The sequence below is a fragment of the Triplophysa rosa genome, linkage group LG4 (genome assembly GCF_024868665.1).
Source record: "Triplophysa rosa linkage group LG4, Trosa_1v2, whole genome shotgun sequence".
Lineage (NCBI taxonomy): Eukaryota > Metazoa > Chordata > Actinopteri > Cypriniformes > Nemacheilidae > Triplophysa > Triplophysa rosa.
This window is the reverse complement of record NC_079893.1, coordinates 508,082-532,137: the sequence shown is the minus strand read 5'-3', so window position 1 is coordinate 532,137 and position 24,056 is coordinate 508,082. Positions and strand designations below refer to the sequence as shown.

At 41.0% G+C, this 24,056-nt stretch overlaps 2 protein-coding genes across 4 annotated transcripts in view; both read right to left on the bottom strand.

Moving 5' to 3' along the window:
- The window catches only part of LOC130553616 (sodium/potassium-transporting ATPase subunit alpha-1), a 19,957-nt gene extending 15,896 nt beyond the window's left edge, over window positions 1-4,061 (bottom strand). The window contains exon 1 of the mRNA XM_057332685.1: window positions 3,866-4,061. Coding sequence (XP_057188668.1) covers window positions 3,866-3,877 — 12 coding nt within the window. The 5' untranslated portion in view covers window positions 3,878-4,061. The remainder of the gene's footprint in view (window positions 1-3,865) is intronic.
- A 1,123-nt stretch (window positions 4,062-5,184) lies between these two features.
- Window positions 5,185-24,056, bottom strand: part of LOC130552432 (sodium/potassium-transporting ATPase subunit alpha-1) — a 36,365-nt gene continuing 17,493 nt past the window's right edge. The window contains exons 1-22 of one of the 3 annotated variants that reach the window (XM_057330706.1): window positions 20,896-21,049; window positions 12,522-12,635; window positions 12,352-12,411; window positions 11,103-11,306; window positions 10,897-11,010; window positions 10,678-10,812; window positions 10,443-10,560; window positions 10,091-10,359; window positions 9,679-9,987; window positions 9,428-9,562; window positions 9,147-9,339; window positions 8,894-9,069; window positions 8,486-8,622; window positions 8,248-8,398; window positions 7,417-7,585; window positions 7,190-7,344; window positions 6,637-6,760; window positions 6,211-6,356; window positions 5,997-6,127; window positions 5,664-5,765; window positions 5,501-5,592; window positions 5,185-5,311 (exon numbers count right to left, since the gene is read on the bottom strand). In XM_057330706.1, coding sequence (XP_057186689.1) covers window positions 5,283-5,311; window positions 5,501-5,592; window positions 5,664-5,765; window positions 5,997-6,127; window positions 6,211-6,356; window positions 6,637-6,760; window positions 7,190-7,344; window positions 7,417-7,585; window positions 8,248-8,398; window positions 8,486-8,622; window positions 8,894-9,069; window positions 9,147-9,339; window positions 9,428-9,562; window positions 9,679-9,987; window positions 10,091-10,359; window positions 10,443-10,560; window positions 10,678-10,812; window positions 10,897-11,010; window positions 11,103-11,306; window positions 12,352-12,411; window positions 12,522-12,584 — 3,012 coding nt within the window. In that variant the 5' untranslated portion in view covers window positions 12,585-12,635; window positions 20,896-21,049 and the 3' untranslated portion in view covers window positions 5,185-5,282. Of the gene's footprint in view, window positions 5,312-5,500; window positions 5,593-5,663; window positions 5,766-5,996; window positions 6,128-6,210; window positions 6,357-6,636; window positions 6,761-7,189; window positions 7,345-7,416; window positions 7,586-8,247; window positions 8,399-8,485; window positions 8,623-8,893; window positions 9,070-9,146; window positions 9,340-9,427; window positions 9,563-9,678; window positions 9,988-10,090; window positions 10,360-10,442; window positions 10,561-10,677; window positions 10,813-10,896; window positions 11,011-11,102; window positions 11,307-12,351; window positions 12,412-12,521; window positions 12,636-12,780; window positions 13,158-20,895; window positions 21,050-24,056 lie in introns of those variants that run through there. The other 2 variants (XM_057330705.1, XM_057330704.1) reach the window with 2 other exon arrangements.

Here is a 24,056-nt window from a genome sequence, read left to right as displayed (position 1 = left end):
GATTGTGTATGATTTGGGCTTATCATTCATAAGTTCATAAGTTTTTATATTTTAAAATCAAGTTCACCATTTCCAAACAGGTAACACGGGTCTCACACTTCATTCTTAGCAGTAAACTTTAGTTTCTTCATCAGGTGTATTCACTGATACCAATCCACATAATAAAGTGGAAAAGTTGTTTATACTGTACATGAAAGGACGTGAAGATAAAAGGAGCCCAAAACAAAGAACACAACACCTGCAGCGCCCGACCGATCGTGACGGCTTACATCAGCGTTCTCATTTCCATCTCAAAAGCTTGCTCATCATAATACACGCGTGATCCCTTTCCACATGCATGTTCAATGAGAAAGACGCCAAATGTTTAACACGGAGTTAAAGGATGAAACATAAACCAACAATGGCAGGACACAAATCTCTTCATGTTGTTCATATTCCTAAAAAATATTCTGGATGTCATGAGTTTAATGAACAACTTAGTTTCTTTGCGCTTGTGCCAAAAACAGTCTGCAGAAACACATCGCTCCTCTCATTCTGGGACTTTGCACTGTTGCGGCGGGAGACGGAGCCACACCTCTAGACCCATCAATGGCTTTGGCAAATAAACAGGGAAGGTTGAAAAGAAAACAGCGTAGAAACTTGTCCACACCAGTCGCGAGGCGTTTACTCCAGAGCAAGAGATTTACACACGAGCACAGTTTAGCTGAAGAACACAAACCAAAGGTCCATCATCTAATCCTTCTAGTTTGCTTTCTTTTCTCAATAATTTTCCAATTCACATTAAATAAGCAGCACAAACATTTGAGCGGAACGTGGAACAACTGATAGGAATTATTTAGCATCTTCCCTTCAGCTCCACAAGTGTACGTTAAAGGGGTGCTGCAACGGTGTGTCATGCATTCTGACTTCTTCACAATGTTAAACGTGCCATCTTCTCATGCTTAACATGGTTGACAAAAAGAGTTGACCGTATGACGTAGTATTTCTGTGCTCGATACACTCCCCCAGCGATCGGACAGGTTTCAGAAAGTTTTTTTGGAACATATAAAACTGTTTCGTAACAATTTTTCTTTGTCCCTTATTGGACAATTCTCCAGGAAAAGCACGCGGCAGCAAGGAGAGCAGGAGAAGGAGCATGCGCAGACGTCAATATCACTTGTGTGCAGGAGAGAGAGAGAGAGAAGTTCAGGTGTTTGTTTGTTCACTGCATTTGGGTGATGAATGTTCTATAAACGGTGGATATAACGCTGGATTTGGAGATGGTTTGAAACTGATATATGGAGCCGTCCCAGCGCTAAAAGGTGCCGGACATGAACCGCATGCGGTGAGTGAAACTGATGTCTGTGTTTTGTTGGCAATGGGTGCGCACGTGCTTTAGTTCAGCCTACCCCTCCCCCGCACGCCCCGTATGCTTTCGGAAATAATCCTACAGCTGTATCTCTCTTTTATAAATGTGATCAAACTAAATACTCTTCGAAGATACGAAGTATGCAATACTACTCTATAGGTACTCAAGATTAATATGAGATTGGCAGAAACCGCGTGTGTTAGGGCCGCTTTAAACCTGATGATCCGGTATAATTTGTGACAGAACGTTCCCAAGAGCCTCCTGCGTGTCCCTTTCCCCTCACTTTTCACATTTCTCCACTTTTTACAAAATTAAACCTTTCACAGTTTTACATTTTCTCTTTGGCCTTATAAAGAGGAATTATGGGAAGCTAAGAAACACCTAAGAGACCAACAATGTCTTAACAGAAGCATGACAATCTGACGTCACAAACTTGCACAATTCTGGCGGGGTGTTCAAGAAAAGTTCACGTGGAGACTAAACGTTGGTAGTCCACCACACCAAAAAAAGTAAGGGGTCCCGAGACGGCCCCTCGGGGTGGCTCTGCCTCTCCTGTCAGACGGGACTGTCAATGACAAAAGGTCTCACTAACACATAGTGACCGATGAATGGAAAGAATGCTGAACCCTTCAGAGGAGGGCTGACAATCTGATCTTATATACACACTGAGGGGGGGGGGGGTTGAGTACGCAGCTGTGAACAACACCTGATGCCGACCTTTAAGCACACTTCACTACGTGCCTAAATTCACATTTTAATCAATATCCAATTTTTCGGAGCCTGGGGTTTGTACTCTCCCACTGTGAGATAAAGATCATTTATGCATTTGAGCAAATCAACCATTAAAAGCCCATACTGGTCAAACAAAGACATTCACTTAAAAAGATGCCTCGCTGTCTCTCTAGCCTAGCGGTTATGGGTAATATCTTGGTTCAGAACCACATTCAGAGATTCCAAAAACCAGCAACCATACAATACAACAGAACATGTTAAAATACTCAATATATCACTGAACCAAAATCCTTCTGTAAGATGTAAATTGCAGGGCATTAATCCTAACTCTCCACCGCACACATACACAACCCAGTCTACAGTGGCAAGACATCTGCCCATTGCGGTGGGATTTAATGGGGTTGGGGGGGCGTAGCTCAATGCACCATCACATGAGTACTGCGGGACTGAACGCATCATATCTAGTGATGATAAGAGCCTCATATGATATCAGGGAGTGGTGTTCTGCTGTTACACAACACCAGTTCATTCTGCGATCATGATATTGTGGCTTTTGTGCACACACTACAGCAACAAACCACACGATTCTGACTGTACGTGAGGAGGGAACGATCGTTTAAATGCCCAGTCAATGAGGACACAAAAAGAGCTGCGGTCTCCCGTATCTTCACTTCAGCCTCTTGAACTCCCCTCCGGCTTCTCAGAGATAAAGTAACAAACAGATCAAAGCCAACTTGACACCCCTGAATGTGCCATCGATCAGACAAATGCATGAAATAAATACATGTTCGACTGTATATTTCGTATTTGAAAAGCAAGGTAGTAACCTATTCATATTAGTTTTAGTTTACTAGTTTAACTTTCTATCGCATGTATCGCGACATTTCGGGTTTTTAGGTTTCTTTATGTTGTAGAGTAAAAACGCTTACGAAAATATAATAACTGTAGTTGTTGTTTTTTTGTTTGAGGTGAGACTATAGTAAATCTAACCATGGTATTTGTACAAATGTAAATCAATAGGCCAAAAGTATGGTCAGCGCACATTTACTACAGTAAAACCATAACGTTAGTTCATTTTCATTTTCATAGGGGAAATGGAGATTTAACGGTTTATCTTGTGCATCACGAGGTTGAGTTACGTATCATGAGCTTTAAAAAAAGAAAGAAAGAAAAAAAAGAGTTGTTTTACACTAAACAATCCACTGCATTTCACGATCATCTCAATAACTGTAAAACAGAACAGGGAATATTTCAACATGTCGCGTATAAGATACAGTATCACGTCGTCGAGTGCTAAACACAAATCTTCGCAGTTTCTTTAGGTTTTTCCGTGAGCTATACAACAACACAGGCATGCATAGTTTCTCTCTCGTGACATACACGATTACTAAAAGTCACAAGACAACATTTGCTTAGACAAACAGGCCGCGCGACATCGTGGCCGTGTAGGAAGTTTGCGCGCCTGCTAACGTGACATTCCTGTAATCTTTAACGTTACACTCGAGGAGTCGGACTTGCTCTTAAAGCCACAGACGTCAAGTTGTTGCTCTTTCCTGGAAAATAAACGGGGTTCGTCTAAATCGATAGGGTGGGCGCATAAATCTCTCATTCATTTAAACTGCGGAAGTCTTTCACTTCGGGAGCCGCTGAAAAAGAAACCATGAGAAAGCCACCAGTCACCAAACCACAACGTGTTTTCATTAAGCGCAAACACAATGAAAAACAACACAAGACATTTTACTGTAAAGTGAGTCTTCAAAAAACGATAGACAAATTCACACTTACTCCTCGTCCCATTTTGCCTCTCTTGATTAAAACGACCACCCGGGTCTTCAAAAAATTCCAAAGTTTCTTTAAAAACAACAAATTAAAAGTCCCCAAATCCCGTTTTTTCTTGAGATTGTCTTCTTGGTCACCGCCGGACGCGTCTCTCCACCCGAACACGCATCCAAACCGAGTTACACAGACCGAGCGTTCAAACGCTTATATACGGCGTGCTTTTTCACAGTGACGTCTGCTCGTATCGCTATGGTAACGCGGAGAAAGGGGGCGTGGCGTGCAGAGAAGAAGAGAGAGAGATCAGCGATCTTTGAGATAGTGTCAGACTTTCTCCTCTGAACTTTGATGACGTTAAATGAATGGCATTGACTCTTCGCCACTCTTTCTTTGATCTTGATTTATGAAAATGAAAAGAATTGACGTGTTAACACGTTTTCTTTAAAGTCAACATTTATTTTGGATGGAGTGTCTATGCTTGGGTGAGCTCAGAGTAACCTGGTTAAAATGTATTTGCGTTGGATTAAGCGTTTAACCTGAAACGTGCAAATGTAAGCATTTTTAGGTCGTGAAAATCCTGACCAGCTTGGTTTTTCATTCGCAATTTTCTCAGTAGCCTAAGGTTAGTAAGGGCAGCGTAGATTCAAAGCCTCGTGTGCTGTAGATCTTCACTTGTAGCTATAGCATATTCACGTGAGTTTAAATGACGTCATGGTGGAATTCGTTCGTTTTAATTGGACGTATTTGACAAGCTGTTTTTGTCACGTTTCCCTCAACATTATTCACTCGGGATCTCATTTCATGGTCATTATTTGTGTCTTTTTATGGATTATCCTCATTACAGGGATTAGGCCCATTAGGCAGAAATATTGCTTGAGAATTGACCAATGCTGTCTGTAGCAAGGAGACTGCATCTTCAAAGCAGGGGAGCTAAAAATATCTCGAATTTTATTTACAAGCTGTGGGCTCTAGACTATAAATGTGTTGTCATGGAAACTATCATGTCAACCCCTAATTTTAGACAAGAAGAGTGCCCCCTAGTGGGAGAAGTGAATGCTTATTGAGTCTGATGTCAGAAAGCCTATTATCATTTTGCTTTCTATACAGGTCAGTATTCAGTTGAACATAAACGTTTTATGTTCTTTATATTTAGCCTATTTTTATCCCCCTTTCACTTGAATTGTGATCATATGTTTGTTTCCTTCATTTTCCACAACATCTATTGTAATGCCCTATCAACTGTGTTAAAAAAGACATTTTCTTCTTTCTAATTTTATTACAAATGTTGGAGTCACAAAAACAAACGCAACACGAATGTGATTGGACTGAATGTTTATTGGTTGAAAATGAGAACATTCTGTATGATTTGAAAGACATCACAATGAAGGTCTGCTTGCATACGTTTGCAATAGAAGGTGGTCTCGTGTCAGTAGTATGTTTCTTTCTCCACCCAGCCTGAGACAATAAAGCAATAAAGAGTTATTTCAACCTTCATCTCTCGAAGGAATGGAGAACAACGGAAAATATTGTTATGAAAGTTACACTGATCCCATTTAAAATCAAACTTTCTTGGGAAACAGATTTGTCAGTCGTAAAATGAAGAAAAGCTTTGTTGAGGTGAATGGCAGCAAACTCTTTTCTTACCTCCTGGGCTCCGTCTAAGGATGTATCTTCTGACTTCATCATAGACAAAGATGAGCAGTGAATATGGGAAGGCACAGAACCACCAGCATGGTCTACAAACAAAACAACATTGTTGTTTGTGTCTTTTGACATCATCTAGTGCAAACTAGACACGTTCACTTACTTGAGTGGGTACATTCTCAAAGCCACGTCCATGCCCGGACAGTAAGACAGGAAGGCGGCCAAAGCAGTTTCCTCAAATAATCCAAAGATGAGGATTTTGTTTCTGTGATACAAAGATGTTTTGTTTTTAAGTTTTGTCTCTGGCTAACCAGGCTATGACTCTACAACAATGATGATGACCATCACACCCTTTTACAATAATAATAATAATATGAATTATTTTTTCTGGTAGTGGCCTTTTAGAGTCCAAATGCGCCTGAAACTGAGCGAACAAGCCATTCTCAAAGACATGAGTCAATGTGGTTTGTTTGAAGACGGCTCTTTGTTTGCATACCTCATTCCCTGCTGTACGATGGAATTTCTCCTGGTTTTACAGATGATCAGATCTGCCCACTGCACGATCACGATACTGGCGAAGAATGCCGTGTGACACGTGAACTCCACAATCTTTCTGCGCTCGTACGTCTGTGCATAAAAACACAGGGGGAAATATGATGAAATTGAGGTTTGGAATGTTTCACAGATTGCAGCACAGCTGCGACACTCACCCACTGTTGGCCGTAGCTGTCTTCCAGGTCATTGACGTATTTATCATCCCAATTGACTCGGATGCCTATTAGATCAGATGGCAGGAATCCGTTCTCAGCAAGAATGACAAAGTAGGCAAAGAACCCTGCGACCGCTTGCATCATACCTAAAATTTAGTTTGGTCAAAATAATTGTTTAATAGGTGGTTCAATTTGTGTAGTAACTTACTACATTACTTACTAAAAACATCCTTGTCACCCATTGTCTTCTTCCACATGTTAAGTGGAGTTTTTAACTCGAAATAACAAAATTAAAGTATTGAAATGGCAAATTAGTTACATATGTTAATCATGAGATGTTGATCATTTCACTTATATTTTGTGATTTATAAATTTAAACATTCAGAAACAAACATTCTGAGCTCTCTGTAAAAAAATTGCTCCTACCGATTTGACCGTAGGCCATACTGATGAGCCTCTCATTCACCAGCTTGTCTGTTTTAGCATTTCTGGGTTGTCTCTTCATGATGTCACTTTCAGCAGTTTCGTAGGCCAATGAGATCGCAGGAACCTGTGGCATGACACAAAACAGCAAATTCGAAAACAGTGAAAGTGCAATGTGTAAACAATTGAGCATAAAACACTGAATCCGAAGTGATTTTACACCAAGCCATTTCAAAGCTCATGGTTTGTTAGGGTTACTTCAGGACATGGTTATTGTCACTGAAATGAGCAGATGTGATGTCGCTTCATTCAAGTCAACTTTGTTGTAAACAGTTTGGAATGTAAAAAAATGTTCTCCAGCATGGTCTGATGATCATGGGATCAGAAATTGAATTATGAACACAAAGTTGTGGCTTTTAACAAAAAAAATGCAAGTTAAAATGTTTGCAGTTTTCTGACCAACAGGTGGCGCTCTACCTAGGTAGTGATCCAAGCAATACGAGAAAAAGAAAAGTTATCAGCAGAAACGTTACCCAATCTACTTCTTTTCACCTACCATGTCAGTGCCCAGGTCAATGCAGAGAATGGTGACAGTACCCAAGGGTAGAGGAATATTGGCAATGATAAACAAAAGGAAGGGTGAGATCTCAGGGATGTTGCTGGTCAGGGTGTAGGCAATAGATTTCTTCAAGTTGTCGAAGATCAGACGTCCTATAATTAAGTTGCACGTTTGAGTGTCAAATAAATATTTATAAATGTTGTGCATTCAATAACATTTCATACCTTCTTCCACTCCAGTGACGATTGAGGCAAAGTTGTCGTCCAGCAGAATCATGTCAGCGGCCTGTTTGGACACGTCAGATCCAGCGATGCCCATAGCCACACCGATATCAGCCTTCTTCAGAGCGGGAGAGTCATTCACACCATCACCCGTCACAGCCACGATGGCACCCTGATAAAGATGGAAAAGCGTTAAAGGGGTCATATGGCGAAAGTACGTGTTTTTCTGTGTCTTTGGTGTGTTATAAGTTGCCCATGCATGTATTAGACACATAAAATTGCAGAAATGAACGTGTGGGAACAAAAGATGCATTCTGTAAAAGCGAATGCTCAACCAGACCTCCCTGAAACGCCTCGAGTAGCCACACCCCGGCGAGTCTACGTAACTTCATAACATGTTTTGACTAACACCGCCCAAATCTACATGTAGTTAAGGTGGATGTAATTATAAATCTCATTGTATCGTCTGTCAGTACAATTGCTTTGGAACCTGATGTTCCGAATATGGTAAGAGGAGTTACATTTCCGTGAAATGCTTGCAGTATTTGACCAATCACTACGCACTGGTGAACTGGCCAATCACAGCACACCTCGCTTTTCAGAGCCATGAGCTTTGTAAAAAATCAGCGTGTTTCAGAGAGGCGGGGCAAAGAGGAGATACAAACATGCACGGCATGTGGAAAATACAGGGTTTATCAACCTTAAATCCTGTATACACATTACATTACATCTAAAACAAACAATAATATTCGTTTTAGCCGTGCAATATGACTCATTTAAACGCATAATACCAACCTGAGTAAAATCATCTAACATGAGCAAGATAAATAGTACCTGTCGCTGACAACCCTCCACTATGATCAGTTTTTGTTGTGGAGACGTTCTAGCAAACACGATTTCAGTATGATGTTGGAGGATGTCATCCAGCTCATTCTCAGACATGCTCTTCAATTCTCCTCCATGGACCACACACGCTTTAGCATCTCTGGAAGTGAACTTTGTGTTAGCAGACATTGATGCAAAGCCTATTTCCTACTATTTTGTAGATCAGTGACTACAGTTGAGATTTTACCTTGGATTAACCTCTCCGACAGGAATGTTTAAACGTGCAGCAATATCTTCGACAGTCTCGTTGCCTTCAGAGATGATGCCGACACCCTTTGCGATAGCTTTAGCCGTAATCGGATGGTCACCAGTAACCATGATCACCTGTCAGAATCATCACTTGAGCAACTAAATTTGATAGCAATGTGAACGAAATTGAATATGTCGCAACAAAGGTGCAACATATTCAACCAGTGGATCTTGAATCAAGGATAACGTCTTGACTCAAGACCCTTGACATTAGCGTTAGCTGTAATTGGATGGTCACAAGAAACCATGCTAACCTGTGATAGAACACATAGGTGCTTTATCATTTGATTAATTTACGGGTGAAATATTTTTAGGTAGGGGATTTTGAATCAAGGTGAAACAACACCTTGATTCCAGCACTCCTGCACTTGCCCACGGCATCTGGAACGGCGGCGCGAGGCGGGTCGATCATGGACATGAGGCCGACAAAACACAGATTCTCTGTGGGGAAGTTCACTTCATCTGTATCAAATGCAAAACCTTGAGGGAACTGGTCATCAGGGAGGGAAAAGTGGCAGAAACCTGTGAGAAAGAACCAGGAATGACCAATGTGTGTTATACTTTGGCAGCGATAACAGAGCGTTATGAGGTGGCATTACCCAGCACTCTTTCTCCAAGACCTCCGAGCTCTACGTAAGCATTCTGGAAAGCATCTTTCAATTCATCTTCCAGAGGTTTCTCTTTTCCTTGGATGAGAATAGAGGAGCATCGGTCCAGGATTCTCTCAGGGGCTCCTTTCATCACCAGCAGGTGTTTAGACTCTGAGGAATTGGGATTCTTGTGGACTGAGAGCTAGAGCGAAGCAGATTAGATGCTGTTAGCCAGACTAGTCAAATCTGTACCATCTGATCTACAGAGAATCTCTCAGAGTATAAAACACCTGGTATTTGTTGGTGGAGTTGAAAGGGATCTCAGCAATATTGGTGTACTTGTCTCTCATTTCTTTCACCGAACCGCAGCAAAGCTCTATACACTTCAACAGAGCAGACTCGGAGGCATCGCCAGCTGTTTCTCGCTGCAAAAGATTGATTGAGTTTCACTTGCATCAACACCATACTGTGGTGGACTTCTAGTCACTCTAGATGTAAATTTTAGACTTCTTTAAGGTAAATATTGAGTGCTCAAGAATACCTTTAGGATTGGCACATGGTTCTGATCAGCAAGGAAGACGGCACGGTTGCACAGGCCAGCGACATGAGCAAGGGCCGCCCAAGTCGGAGAGCTTTTGTCAAATGAGGTTCCGCTCTGGTTCTCCGTGGTGTCTGCTTCATGAATCTGGTTGTCAAACCACATGTGAGCCACGGTCATCCGGTTCTGGGTTAAAGTTCCCGTCTTGTCCGAGCAGATGGTGGAGGTTGAGCCGAGAGTCTCCACAGCTTCAAGATTCTTCACCAGACAGTTCTTCTTTGCCATACGTTTGGCGGTCAGAGTCAGACACACCTGCAAGAGTATATACAAGTTAAGTATTCATTTTTGGCTTAGGCATGCTAGTAAGAAGGTTTTGGAAAAGACCCAACAGATTAAACAATGTGGCTGCACTTACAGTTACAGTGGCAAGGAGACCCTCGGGTACATTGGCAACAATGATTCCAATAAGGAAAATGACGGCTTCCAACCAGCCATATCCAAGAATCAGAGAGAGGATGAAGAAGGACACACCCAGGAAAACAGCCACTCCAGTGATGATGTGGATGAAGTGTTCGATCTCTTTAGCGATTGGTGTTTTTCCACCTTCAAGGCTTGAGGCGAGAGTGGCGATGCGGCCCATGACTGTGCGGTCACCGGTGTTGATGACAATGCCTCTGGCAGTACCTAGAAGATATGTTCAAATTTGAAGCTGTTTATTTTTAACTATTCCTTTTGATTTTATTCATCATACTTCAGATGTTCTGTACCTTCAACACAGTTGGTAGAGAAGAAGGCAATGTTTCTCGTCTCCAGAGGGTTTTCATTGGAGAAGTCGGGAGTACGAGTCTGAGGCTCAGATTCACCGGTGAGCGAAGAGTTGTCCACCTGGAAAGGAAAAAGGGAAGATTCAAGTTTCTTCTCTTCTTCATTCACACAGTAGATAAGTCAATAAGCAGGAGTATATTATTCTGTTACTTTGATATCATTTACGGTAGGTCTTACCTTGCATCCTTGTGCAGAGATAATACGCAGGTCAGCTGGGATTCTGTCTCCACCTTTGACCTCCACCAAATCACCAGCGACTACTTCCTCTGCATTGATGCTCTTCTTCTCTCCATCACGCACAACCAGGGCTTGCTACATGACCAGAATAACCCAGACCACATTCTTAGTTCTGTGTGACAGCCACATTTTTAACAGAACAAATGAACATTTCTGTACCTGAGGGACAAGGTTCTTGAAAGATTCCATGATTTTAGAACTCTTGGCTTCTTGATAGTATGAGAAGCATCCTGTGATTATGACAACAGCAGCCAGCACAATTCCCAGATAAAGCTACAAAAAAGGTTTTCATTTGTGGTTTACATATCTGTGACTTAATGACCATAAAGTTAATTGTGCCAAAGACAATTGTTAATCTCTCATACATTGTCATTTGCTGGTTCGTCCTCGGAGGCAGCCTGGATTCCATATGCCAGGAAACACAGAATTGCACCAATCCACAGCAGTGTTGAGAATCCACCAAAGAGCTGTTTGCAGAACTTAACCCATTCAGGAGTCGTAGGAGGTGGGGTCAGAGCATTGGGTCCATCACGGGCTAAGACATCTCTCGCACGGGAAGCGGTCAAGCCCTGCCAGAAATAAACAGTAAGTGAAGACAGACAGAGGGTGTGGTTTTCAGGCCTTGATTTCATATTTTAAATTAAAATAAAAGAATATTTTATTATTAAGAGGGGACATGGTGTCCTTGTGGTGATAGGGTAAGGTTTGGATAGTGCAGAGGGTGTGGTCCGGGTAGGGGCGGCCCAATGTCAGCAACACGCACCCTTTCATCCGGGAGTGCACGTCCAATGGCTAAGCTAGTTGACAACCCACTTTCTTTGGCCACCTCCCTCTTGGACCTGCAAGTACACCAATGGGCATGTACGGAAGAAGATTTTGATTCCCAGAGGAGTGCCCAAAACCAGTGCTTCAGGTGAGCTTCACCAAACAGTGGCAATCGTGCCCCTCCTCTTTCACGCTTACAGCAGTTGGGTGGAAATAAACGGGGCGGGGCATTGCTAACATTGGCGTGAACGGCTTTCCATTACACAAGTATGGACCAGCACAATCTTATGAGAATTGGTAAGTATCACACAACATGGCTAATTCGTATGAATTCGTGCAATCTTATTTTTACATTTTAGTATGATATGCTTTTGCACCAGTTATGTTAGGTTTAGGGGTGGGGTTAAAGGAGCGGCTTAAGTATTTCTAATAATTATACATTTTGGTATGATTCACATTGTATGAATTTATAAGAATTAGCCATCTTGTAAAATAGTTACGAGTTCCCGTGAGATCAGGTTCCATGGCTAGAATAATGATACACACAAATACATTTTGCTAATATTTTATTATGTTTTAGTTCATTTCTAGCCAAAATACATGAACTGTTTCACCTTAAACACACCTGCTTTGAACCGGTAAACATCTAAATGCAGCTTTTGTATATATAATTATTAGGTTAGTGTTGAAGGTGCCAATCAGACATGAGAGACGTCTTGAGCTTAATGTTACATTTCAATGTTTTGCAATCATGTTACAAGTGAAAAAAGTATCTAATCCTCCAACAAATGTGTGAATAACATCACAAGTCATAAAATTGTTACGGTTGAATTTTTTTTAACTACTCACTCTGGTCAGGTCGGTGCTGTATTTGCGGTGAAGTTCATCGAGAGTTAACTTATGATCATCCTGCAGAAAAAAACCCAAAGAGTTCCATTCACAACTAAATATTGCTCATTTTAAAAAAAGTCATTTTATTGTGTACTTTATGTGTTAATTTTTTTATACGAGTATCGCACCAGATCCACTTCTTTTTTCAAATCGTCCATGTCCTTCTGCTTTCTTTTCCCCTTTTTTGGCATTTTGGCTCCATCCTCTGAAGTCGCCGCCAATTTGTATTTATCATTCCCTGTCTATTGACAATCAGATATACAATAGCATACATAACACATACAACTAATACATAACTTTAAAAAAAGAAACGTTACCAAAAACATAAACAAATCATTTTTAATGTGAAGCAAAATAATCCATAAAGTGTTAGAAACATAAACTCACGCCAAGCCCCATTTTTCCTTATGTAATCAAACCCAAAGTTAGGAGCTTTTCTCTTAGTCCTTCCGTGAGTCTCGTTGGAGACAAAAGTCCCTGTGTGTCTAATCCAGGTTCCCAAAATGTATACCCTGCCAACTCACCTGCTTTCAAGGAGGGGTTTTTAAGAAAATGTGGGCGGGGTTTGGCTGATGTCAACTTCAAATGTTTTTAACCTTCATCCACACACATGTAGGTCATTCAACCTAGATGAAGAACTGGCCTTTTAAATATTTGATGTGTCCTTAACAAATCTACATAAGATAGTTTTCAACATTTGGTGAGATTTTACTCCATGCGTTCATTTCTGTGCATCACTGAGAGCTCTATTTGTCTGTTCTTATGAAAGATTTCATTGTTTATACTCTTATAGCTTATTTTTTTGACTTTTGGCCATTTCTCCAATTCAAAGGCAAGTGATTATAACGGTGCAAATTGTATTCTGTGCCACCCAGTAGTAAATCTGACAGATCAAACTGGACCTGCATTCCTCGTCTGTTTTGTAAACGCTTTGCTATCTTTTGTCAGTCAACAGCAGATTACGTTTAGTTTCTGCATGTTTAACTGCAGTTTAACATCACTACACAAATATATGGCAGTAAATCTATGAAAATGACTTGATGGTATTTGTTTGGTAAAGACTGAAAATAGAGGGTGTTATAGCTCAGAGGGGCACGGCGTGCCTGTCACTGACGACATGCGTCTATAAGAGAGGGATTCAACAGCGCTGATGCTCAAGGTGAAATCAGGCTCGTGGGAATGTCAACAGTGACATTGTAGCTGGAACATTCACTTTTGCTACCGATCCATGCAGACGTCGATTGGTTGGGTTTTAATATTGCTTTTCCTCATTGAGGTCTGGCACTCATTAACTCTGCTGATCATAAAATAAAGCTTAGAACCTGTTTCAAGAAAGCTGCTGCGGTCTCTGCATTAACGTTATATTCAAGCAGAAGTCTTGTGACTTGAACCCTGCCAGGAAAATGTTACTTTGCTGAGAATGTGTGACCTTTTCCTTTTAGTTTTTGAATGTTACAAAAATGTCTCAAGTGACACAGAGTAGCAGTCAACAATGAACCCTTAAACAGTGAAATCTATTATTTAATGGAGCGTTTTTTAACCTGTAATTGGTCTGTCTGATAGAGGAATTATTGTCAAGATGAATGGATGTTGTGTTGTGTTTGCTATGAGACTATCATTCGGCAGAGATCGGGGGGGGGGGGGGGGGGGGGGGGGGGGGGGGGGGGGGGGGGGGGGGGCACATACTGATTCTCTCAGTGCACGAGATAACAGCGGGAGGCCGGGACTGGAAAGACGTGACCAAAAATGGCAACCAAGAGGTTTTTGTCTTGCCTGGAGGAAACTCCCAAGCCATTTTCCTATAAAATGTCTGTCCCTTGTGCAAATATACAATACAAATAAACACAAGTAGATAAAAGTATTTCTTATCATAAAAAACAAAACTATTTTCCAAACTAATATATTTTGTCCAAACCTTCCACTGTTAAATGTACATATTACCAGCAAATCTGTGTGAAAAATGAACAACAACAACAACCTCGTTTTTAAAACATACAAAAAATTGCCATAAAACAAATTTTACATCCATTATACAGTATATAACTGATATGTATATTACGACACATTATAAAACAGCATATGTTTGGAATGGATTGTTAAAACCACCTCTGCTCTTTCTTTATTTGGACAGTATGGCTTGTCTTCTATGATGTCAGTGTAATGTTTACTCATGGATGTACAATAAGAGCTGTTGTGTGTTTGTAGAAGAGATGCTGAGATGGAGAGAGACAAGACATCAACAGAATAATAAACATGACAGCTTTGAAAGAAGCCAGTGACTCACGTGAGAGGCCTGCGAGCGAAGCACGAGAAACTCAATTTACAGAGACGACGACTGTCACTTCCACTCACATTTCACAGCACCTCTTAAAGCAACAGTTCACCCTGAAATACAAACTCTGTCTTCATGTAGAAATTCTGTCAATTTATCACTTAAGAATCTTTACGTTAAAATCTTGTGCGCCGTGTTTTCAGATGAAATACATTACTATCCTACGCTAAGCTGTTAGGTTTGGCGTCATTTATAAAGAACAAAATTGTGCCGTTATTTTAAAAATTGCAAATATACTGTATGTGACCGCACATCAGTTAGGCTAAATAATATTTTTTGGATAAGTTGTAAAGTTATTCGAAACCATAAACACTTACTCAGCTTCATGTTGGGCCTAACAAACTCCTCTCATATAGTTATAGTTTTATAGTATCTAAAGTTCTTACTCATCATATTTTCACAAAACTCCATGTTTCTACTTTACTGTCATGTGTAAATAACGTAAAGCTGTCCTGCCCACTGAAAGGCAGGCACAATATCTACCACAGAAACAATTAAAAAGCACATTTCTGCCACAGCATCCCACATGAAACGCCATAGTATACTGTAGTATTTACTATAGTAAACTACAGTACAATTTCATAGATTGCTAGTTTTTTAATCTTGCTATAGTAAATGCTATATATACCACAGTATTCTACAGTATTTACTACAGTTTATCAAATTACGACTACAGGAAAATATATGATATAATATAATAATATGATGATTTATTTATGTTGATATGATTTATGAATATGTCAATAGAATAATAAATACAATATACTATAGTATACCACAATTTATTATAGTAAAGACTATAGTACAGATGTGGGATGGTTAAAACTGTACCTTTATACCACCCAGCATTACCTGAGGCTGAATAAATGAGATTTTTGCGGGGAACTATCCTTTATCAAGAGCTCATTTCTAATGCACCTGTAATCACCGCCCCCACCCCCATGCTGTGCGTCCCCACCGGGAACGTCGGGTCTCTCCAGGGATCTCAACACATGCAGCTCTCTCGCTGCCATCAAGCCTCCAGAGAAGCAAATCAATCCGGCAGCGTCTCGCTCACATAAGGGCTATTGTGTGTGCGAGGCTCACAGCATGTGAGAGACCATTGTTCCCTCTCTCTCTCTGAGCCAAAGACAGAGAGCGAGAGAGAGAGAGAGAGAGAGAGAGACAACACATCACACTCCACTCCACAAACCCAGAGACCCAGCAGAAACCCACAGTCTCGTCACAGAGAACGAGCACCAACGATTGGACAATACTGGGAACCCCCATCCCACACCAAAGTCTACCTCAGAACACCTCACGCAGCTGAACATCACCACAGACCTCTGCCTACATCATTACACCTGCAGAAACCAGACCACCACCCAAGATCCTCGCCACCACAAAGACATCACTCCAGGCAGAGGAACAACACCAGAACGGTGCCACAGCCCCCAGCAGCTAACCCAGCGGTGGCACCCACCTTCAGCTGAAAACACACCAAACTCAGCACCACCACCACACTCCAGGAGCTACGCACAGGCTGTCAAAGACCCTGGAGATGAGTGAGGTCAGACAGCCGCTCAACTACATCAGTGCACAACTGACTTCATGACAGTCTACAGGTCATTCAAACTCCAGATTAATAATGTAAAATAAAAAAGACAACGTATCTTTTAAACATTACAAATGTATATTAGAAAAGGATGACCTCTTATTCTTTGGAAACAAGAACTCTACACCTTGAACTCTTAGAAGGTCTCTTTCAGTATCAATGTGGAATATCCAAGGCTTGGACTCTACAGCATTCAGGCTAAAGAGCTCAAACACAGAATTCCAGAAGAGCATCAAGGACATGGACATTATAATTCTACAGGAGACATGGAGCAGGGCAAACACCACCACCCACTGCCCCCCAACTACAGAGAAATGATTCTACCATCACAAAAACTCAACACAGTCTGACAGGGCAGAGACTCGGGAGTACAAATCATCTGGTACAATTCTGAATTCCACAACCACATCAACACGGTGAAACATGGCAAACACCACCTGGCTCAAAATCCACAAGGATCTACTTCCATCCCAAAAAGATATATTCCTGTGTGCCATATACGTACATCCCGCCATCACAGAGTCTCCGTACTACAGCGAAGACACGTTCCCAACATTAGAGAAGGAGTCGAGTCACTACCAGGCCCAGGAAAATGTGCTCATCTGGACCTGAATGCCAGAACAGGACTACAGCCGGACTTTACCGACACACAAGGAAGTAAATATATCATCAGCAAACTGACCTGCATCAATAACACATTCTCACATATCCACAGAAACAATCCTGAGCGTATTGTGAATAAGAATGGGAAAGATCTCCTGCAGCTCAGTGGAAGTCTGGGTCTGTACATTGTCACCGGTAGGTTACGTGGAGACACTTTAGGGAGATTCACTTTTGGCTCACCGCTTGGGAACAGTACAGTCGATTACATGATAACAGACATAGGCACGTTCATGCAGTCATCGCAATGTCTCGAAACTCGAAATGTCCTGTTCACACACCGGTTTAAAGTTGCAGCTTGTATACTGTCTGTTTGAACGAGAAACCGAACTCAAGCCTGTATGGTATTCGCACGCGACGCTTGTAACCATAGTGACGGACGTACACATGAAACATGGTGCATACTACAGACATTATCGCAATGGATTTAGTGCTATATAGCAAAAAACGAACTAAAACTAAAAAACTAACTAAACAAAACTAACTCGCAAAGAAGTAATAAACAGACACGGACGGCGGCTGAGACTATTTTTATACTTTAAACCCTTTTGTTTTTAAACACAGCACTAACAGCAGAGCGCACAATGGGGGTTGCTCCCAGACCGCAAAACTGGTGGGAGCAACTCTGGTGGAGGAGAGTGACTGGATTGAAAATTTATGCATGACGCACAATTCCTATCTTTGTCTCTGTGAATTGCTAGAGGCTCACATTGCGAAATGCAGCAACACCCAGATGCGACGAGCAATATGTGTGCAGAAAATAGTCGCAATCGCCCTCTGGCGTCTAGGGATGCTTGTGGAATACGCACCTGTTGCGCACCTGTTCGGCGTTGGAAGATCAACAGTCCACAACATTGAGTTCTGATTCACTCACTACAACCAGTCATTAACGGCGTGAAACTTCTGCACGTGAATACGTCACATGACGTGACAGACAAGTGGTGCGTTCCAAACGGGATATATCGCCCTCCGAAGGGACCGTCCGAAAAGGGGACACCATACAAAACGTCACTCCAAATAAATAGTAACAATACAACTGCGTTTTCCCCTCTAGAGTTTACACATAAAGAGATTTACTCTTCGAATAGAGTAGGGCATAGGGATGATCACTTCGGAATGGAACGCTGGGCTAGTTGTCCAGTACGATTCCGTTCACACAGCAGGGCTTCTCCGCAAATGCGGTTGTGAGTCCCAAAAATTTAAAGGTGTGAGTTCGGTTATAGAATACGGTTGTCAAACTCGTAAATAACCGAACTGCGTGTGAACACAACCGTATTAAGAACTCAAATACAGGACTGACAACCGAATTCTGGTGCTGTATGAACGTAGCCATAGATCCTTCATCTCTCAGATCATTCACTATTAGAGAACTAACCCCGCTATCTGATCACAGTCAAATTACTCTACATCTCAAAAAGACAGAAAATAACATTAACACAGAGCCCAGTGAGCTGAACAATATCAGAAAACCATACAGATGGGCTGAAGATAGCGCAGAAGAATATCAGAAAGCACTTAGCAGTCAAAAAATACAAACGCTGTTAGATAACTTTCTAAATAACACCTATGATCACACTAAAGAAGGTGTCAATCTTGCCATAAAATATATAAATTTCATATTTGAAAAATCAGCAAAACAATCAAAATTAAAAACAAAAATGGGGAAAAATCAGACATCCAAAAATGACCAAAACTGGTTCGATCATGACTGTCAAACCTTTCGCAAAAAACTGAGAACACTGTCAAACCAGAAACACAGAGATCCAAATAATGCAGAGATTCCACTTCTTTACTGTGAAACATTAAAACAATACAAACATACACGCAGAACCAAAAAAGCCCTTTACACCCCAAAACAGCTGACAATAATCCAGAAGTCCGTCAATACAAATCAATTCTGGGATAATTGGAACAATCTGAAAAAACTGATCATGAAGAATTGCCAATTCAAAATGGAGAAATATGGGAAAGTCCTTTCCAAAAATTGTTTAATAAAGTACAGACAGACACAAACCGTGAGTAAAATCAAACAATCAAACCCATTAGACTTCCCAATAACTGAAAGAACTTGAAGACAAACAGTCAAAACATACAAACAGTCGATTACATCGGGTGATTATGAGTGTAGGTCACTTCCCTGACATCTGGAATCAAGACTTGACAACACCAATCTTTACAAACGGAGATCAATTTGAGCCGAACAACTATAGAGGCATCTGTGTGACCTGAGAAAACTATTCTGTAGATTAATAACCGCTCGACTCTTAGACTTCATCACCACACACGATGTACTTCCCAAACTACCGCATGACAGACCATATCTACACGCCACATAGCCTACTCTAATTGAAAAACACCTTAACCAAGATAAAGGTCAAATATATGCATGCTTTATAGACTTTAAAAAAGCTTTTGACTCAATTTGGCACCAAGGACTGCTTTACAAACTCAGGAGCGTGGAGTGACACAGGGATGTCCAGATCCCAACTATCACAACACACAAACCCCATAACACACACACCACACTACAATGACCTTAAAAATCACATCCACAGGAAACTTGAATCCTGCAGTGAATGAACTACTGATGCTCTCCACCACAACAATACTGACAACATCACACTCAACACAACCACAACACAAGTCTATCACTCACTGGGAAAGCAGTGACGGATGATAAACTAAGATCAGACTCACTATAGACACAGGCAGACACACACACACATGGAATTGCGAGAGAGAGGGAGTGAGAGAGAGAGAGAGAGAGAGAGAGAAAGTGAGAGTGAGAGAGAGAGAGAGAGAGAGAGGAAACGATCAGAGGAGAGACGAGAGAGAGAGAGAGACAGAGAGAGAGGAGAGAGGAGAGAGAGAGGAGAGAGAGAGAGAGGAGAGAGAGACAGAGAGAGAGGAAGAGAGAGAGAGAGAGAACAGAGAGAGAGAGAGAGAGAGAGAAGAGACAGAGAGAGAGAGAAGAGAGAGAGAGAGAGAAGAGAGAGAGAGAGAGAGAGAGAGAGAGAGAGAGAGAGAGAGAGGAGAGGAGAGAGAGAGAGAGAAGGAGAGAGAGAGAGATGAGAGAGAGAGAGAGAGGAAGAGAGGAGAGAGAGAGAGGAGGAGAGAGAGAGAGAGGAGAGTGAGAAGAGAGAGAGACAGAGAGAGAGAGAAGAGAAGACAGAGAGAGAGAGAGAGAGAGAGAGAGAGAGAGAGAGAGCAGAGAGAGTCGAAGAGTATAGAGAGATGAGTGTAAGAGAACGAGAGGAGGAGGAAGGAGAATGGGAGCGAGAGACACGAGAGGAGAGAGAGAAGAGATGAGAGAGAGGATGAGAGAGAGTAGAGGAGAGACGGATGAGAGCAGAGAGAGGAGACAGAGAGAGAGAGAAGAGAGGAAGAGAGTGAGAGACGAGAGAGGAAGAGAGTGGAAACGAGAGAGAGAGAGGAGAACGAGAGAGAGAGAGAGAGAGAGAGAGAGAGAGAGAGAGAGAGAGAGAGAGAGAGAGAGAGAGAGACACAAAAGACATAAAACACATGCACATACGGACAATGTTTGATGGAAAAATCAAGTCACAGTCAAGAAAGTGGCGTGTCTGTCCCTGACCTGATGTTTCCAATATATCTACACAACATTATATTATTATAGCCTTTATTCTGCTACTTACATCTATATTTTGATCTTGTAAATCTTTGTTTAAAATACTCTATTTCTGTTTTTATATATGTACATATATTATAAACCACTTTAAGTTGCACTACATACATAAATTTATTTTATTTTATTTTATTACTATAATTATCTTTCTTTTGGTTTGAGACATATTTGCACTATTTGTAAATGCTTTGGCAATACCAATGTACACTTTGTCATGCCAATAAAGCACCCTTACATTGAAAAATTTAAATTGAGAGAGAGAGAGAGCTTTACCTAACAGAGCCACTCTTCAGAGATTTTTGTCTCCAGGGTTCAGGTTACTTCACGTCCGAAACCCCCCCCCTGCCCACTTTGTCCCCGAACAGAATTTTCCACTTGTCTTTTCCAGGGAAGACACCTACATTCATCCGCTCTGTTCCTCAGCTCTCATCCTCTCATTATACAGCCGTCTAGAGCAAAAATAGGAACTCATTTACAGACATTGTGTTCCACACGCAAACACACTTACTGTAGGAGACTGAGACAAATCAACAGCCACACAAAGACTTCAATCTGCAAGTAGAAGAATATAGCACATGTTGATGTCTGTATATTGATGCTATTGATAACCTTTTCATATTGTTACTATGTATTTGCCCCAAAATACAAATTCTTTCATCACCTCCCTCATATCATTGCAAACCCGTGTGACTCTCTCTCTTCTGCAGAACACAACAGAAGATATTTTGAAGAATGTTGGTTGGTTGAACCGAACAACACTGAACCCCATTGACTTCCATTGTATGGACACAAAACCACTGAAAAAATGACAATGTTCTCTAGTCGCCACATGACTGGTGTGCTCTTGAACAGTTGTGCCCTCAGAACATATTTGCTTTCCTATAAACATCCAGCAAGCAGAAACATAAAAGAGTAACATAACTGTACAAACACAAAGCAGACAGTGAAAGTCAAGATTCAGCAGTACACAAAAGACAGCAGGTTGACACAACAAACACAGATATTTCACAGGGTCAGGAAAAATCACTCGACTGAAGCCATTGCCAAACACTTTTAGGCTGATTTATTTCTTCCAAATCAGGCATAGTCATTTTAGTGCTAAACGTTTGATTTAGAATAGTTGACTATAGAGGTAATGGCAGGGCGAGTCCTGTAACTGTTAGTCATGCAGCTGCGATCCTCAGGTTTGCTTCTGCAAGTTTTTCACTGATAAATACATATACAAATGCTAACAGCTACATTTGAGCTACTGCTAATATTATTATACAACTATACTGTTTTAGTTGTGCTAACTCTCCCCGTAAACTCCTGCCTTTTAACCTTTATTAATAAACGTTAGTAATAGTTTATTAGTAATTGTAGTCAAGTAGGTCAACTGTCCAGGAGAAAGGGAATCCAGTATGCTAATGAATAATGCATGCAGAGCATAGGGTGCGCTACATCCAGATTCAGCTCTGGTGCGTCTATTATAGTCAAAGCAAATGTTTTGTAGACATTTTTTGCGTTTGTACCGGATATTATGGCAACCTCTAACTGCACACATTGCGCTTGTACCTTTGGGTTCCATAATAAATATTAACTTGCCAGTCAAAACAGCACACGTGTCTCACTCGCAATACGACTGTCATTAGCTATAGTGGCTCACCGGAAGTCTAAACACAACCATCTCAAAGATGGCGGCGCCCACATTTACGCCAAAAATAAGGTGGATAGCACTGTTAAAAAATATTCAGACATCAACAAAATGTTGTAGTGACTAATTACATCTAAATTTGTCATTGGGCTCAGTCAATGTTTTGTACATTTGTGACCCTGGATCACAAAACCAGTCTTAAGTAGCACGGGAACATTTTTAGTAAAAGACAAAATACATTGTATGGGTCAAAATTATCGATTTTTCTTTTATGCCAAAAATCATTAGGATATTAAGTAAAGATCATGTTCCATGAAGATATTTTGTAAATTTCCTACCTTAAATATATAAAAACTTTCATATTTTTAATTTAAATATTTTTGTGAGTGGATGGCCTGCCACAGTGCCCCTGATTAACAACTTCAAAGGCAATTTTCTCAATATTTTGATTTTTTGCACTCTCAGATTCCAGAGTTTATTCAGCATTCAGATTATGTAAAAATCTCAATTTCGAAAAATTGACCCATAAGACTGTTTTTGTTGTCCAGGGTCACATTTATAGAACAGTCGGTTCCTACAATTTGCAATTGTACCAGTCACAACACACCTGTATCCAATCACAACACAACATTTTGAGAGATTTTGACAGAAAGTGAACATTACAGACCATCAGAGCAACAAGGACTTTGTGAGAACTCCGTGTCCCCATCATAGGGAACCTCGACAATGAAGGAGTGGAAAGAAAACCACATCAGATACATCAGATATAGGAAAAGAACAGCATAACACACTTGTCTTCTTGGACTGTAGTATGTCCAAAACAGCTGAAACTGACACACAGCGTCCAGTATCTGCTGTTGACTCCCATCATACACCGGAACACACATTAGGAGCTAAAAAAAGAGCCAAGAGTAACACAGACATCTCTCTACAGCATTGTAGCCGAAGGATTATGAGTGTGTCTGTGAAAGAAACAATAGCACGTCATGCGGGAGAACATGGAAACAGCAACTCACAGAATGTACCCACCATCTCACGCCCTGAGCTTCTGGCCAGCTGTCAGCTTTAATCATGTGGGAGCATTGAAGCATACAGCTTCGCTCATGCAACATCATGCCAACAACAATCACAGTGTCATCATTCTTCTTCATAAAGTTTTTCTTTACAAATTCTTGATATCCATAACAGCTCTTTTATCCAAAATGTCAATCGAACCTTTTTGTTGTCAATGCACTGCACTACCAAGTAGTTTGATATTATTCTTTCTAACATTTAGCTGAAGTCAATTTACGTGCCGCACTTAAACAGTTCTGCCCTCAGGATGTTTGTGGTTTTCTATAAACAGTATGGAGGTATAGAGGCAGGAAAGAAAGACAAAACACAGGTAAAGATTAGTGCAGGTTTGCACAGGTTCACCAACAGACACAACAGACACAGTACAGTTGTTCACAACGGATCAGGAAAATCACTCAAGTGAAACAAAACATAATTTATTTATATGGACTCAACATACATTCATTTCATATAGTAACAGTAAGTGTTAATATAAATCACACATTCCAAACCTGTGTAACTTTGTTGTCTTTGCGGAACACATGTTCATACAATGGAAGTCAATGGGGGTCAATGTTGTTTGGTTATCAACATTCTTCAAAAAATATTCTTTTGTGTTCTGTAGAAGAAAGAAAGTCACAGGTTTGGAATGACATGAGGGTGAATAAATGATGAGAGAAATTGTATTTTTGCGTGAACTTTCCCTTTAAATAAAATATGGACAAACCCAACCGTGGGGAACTTTGGC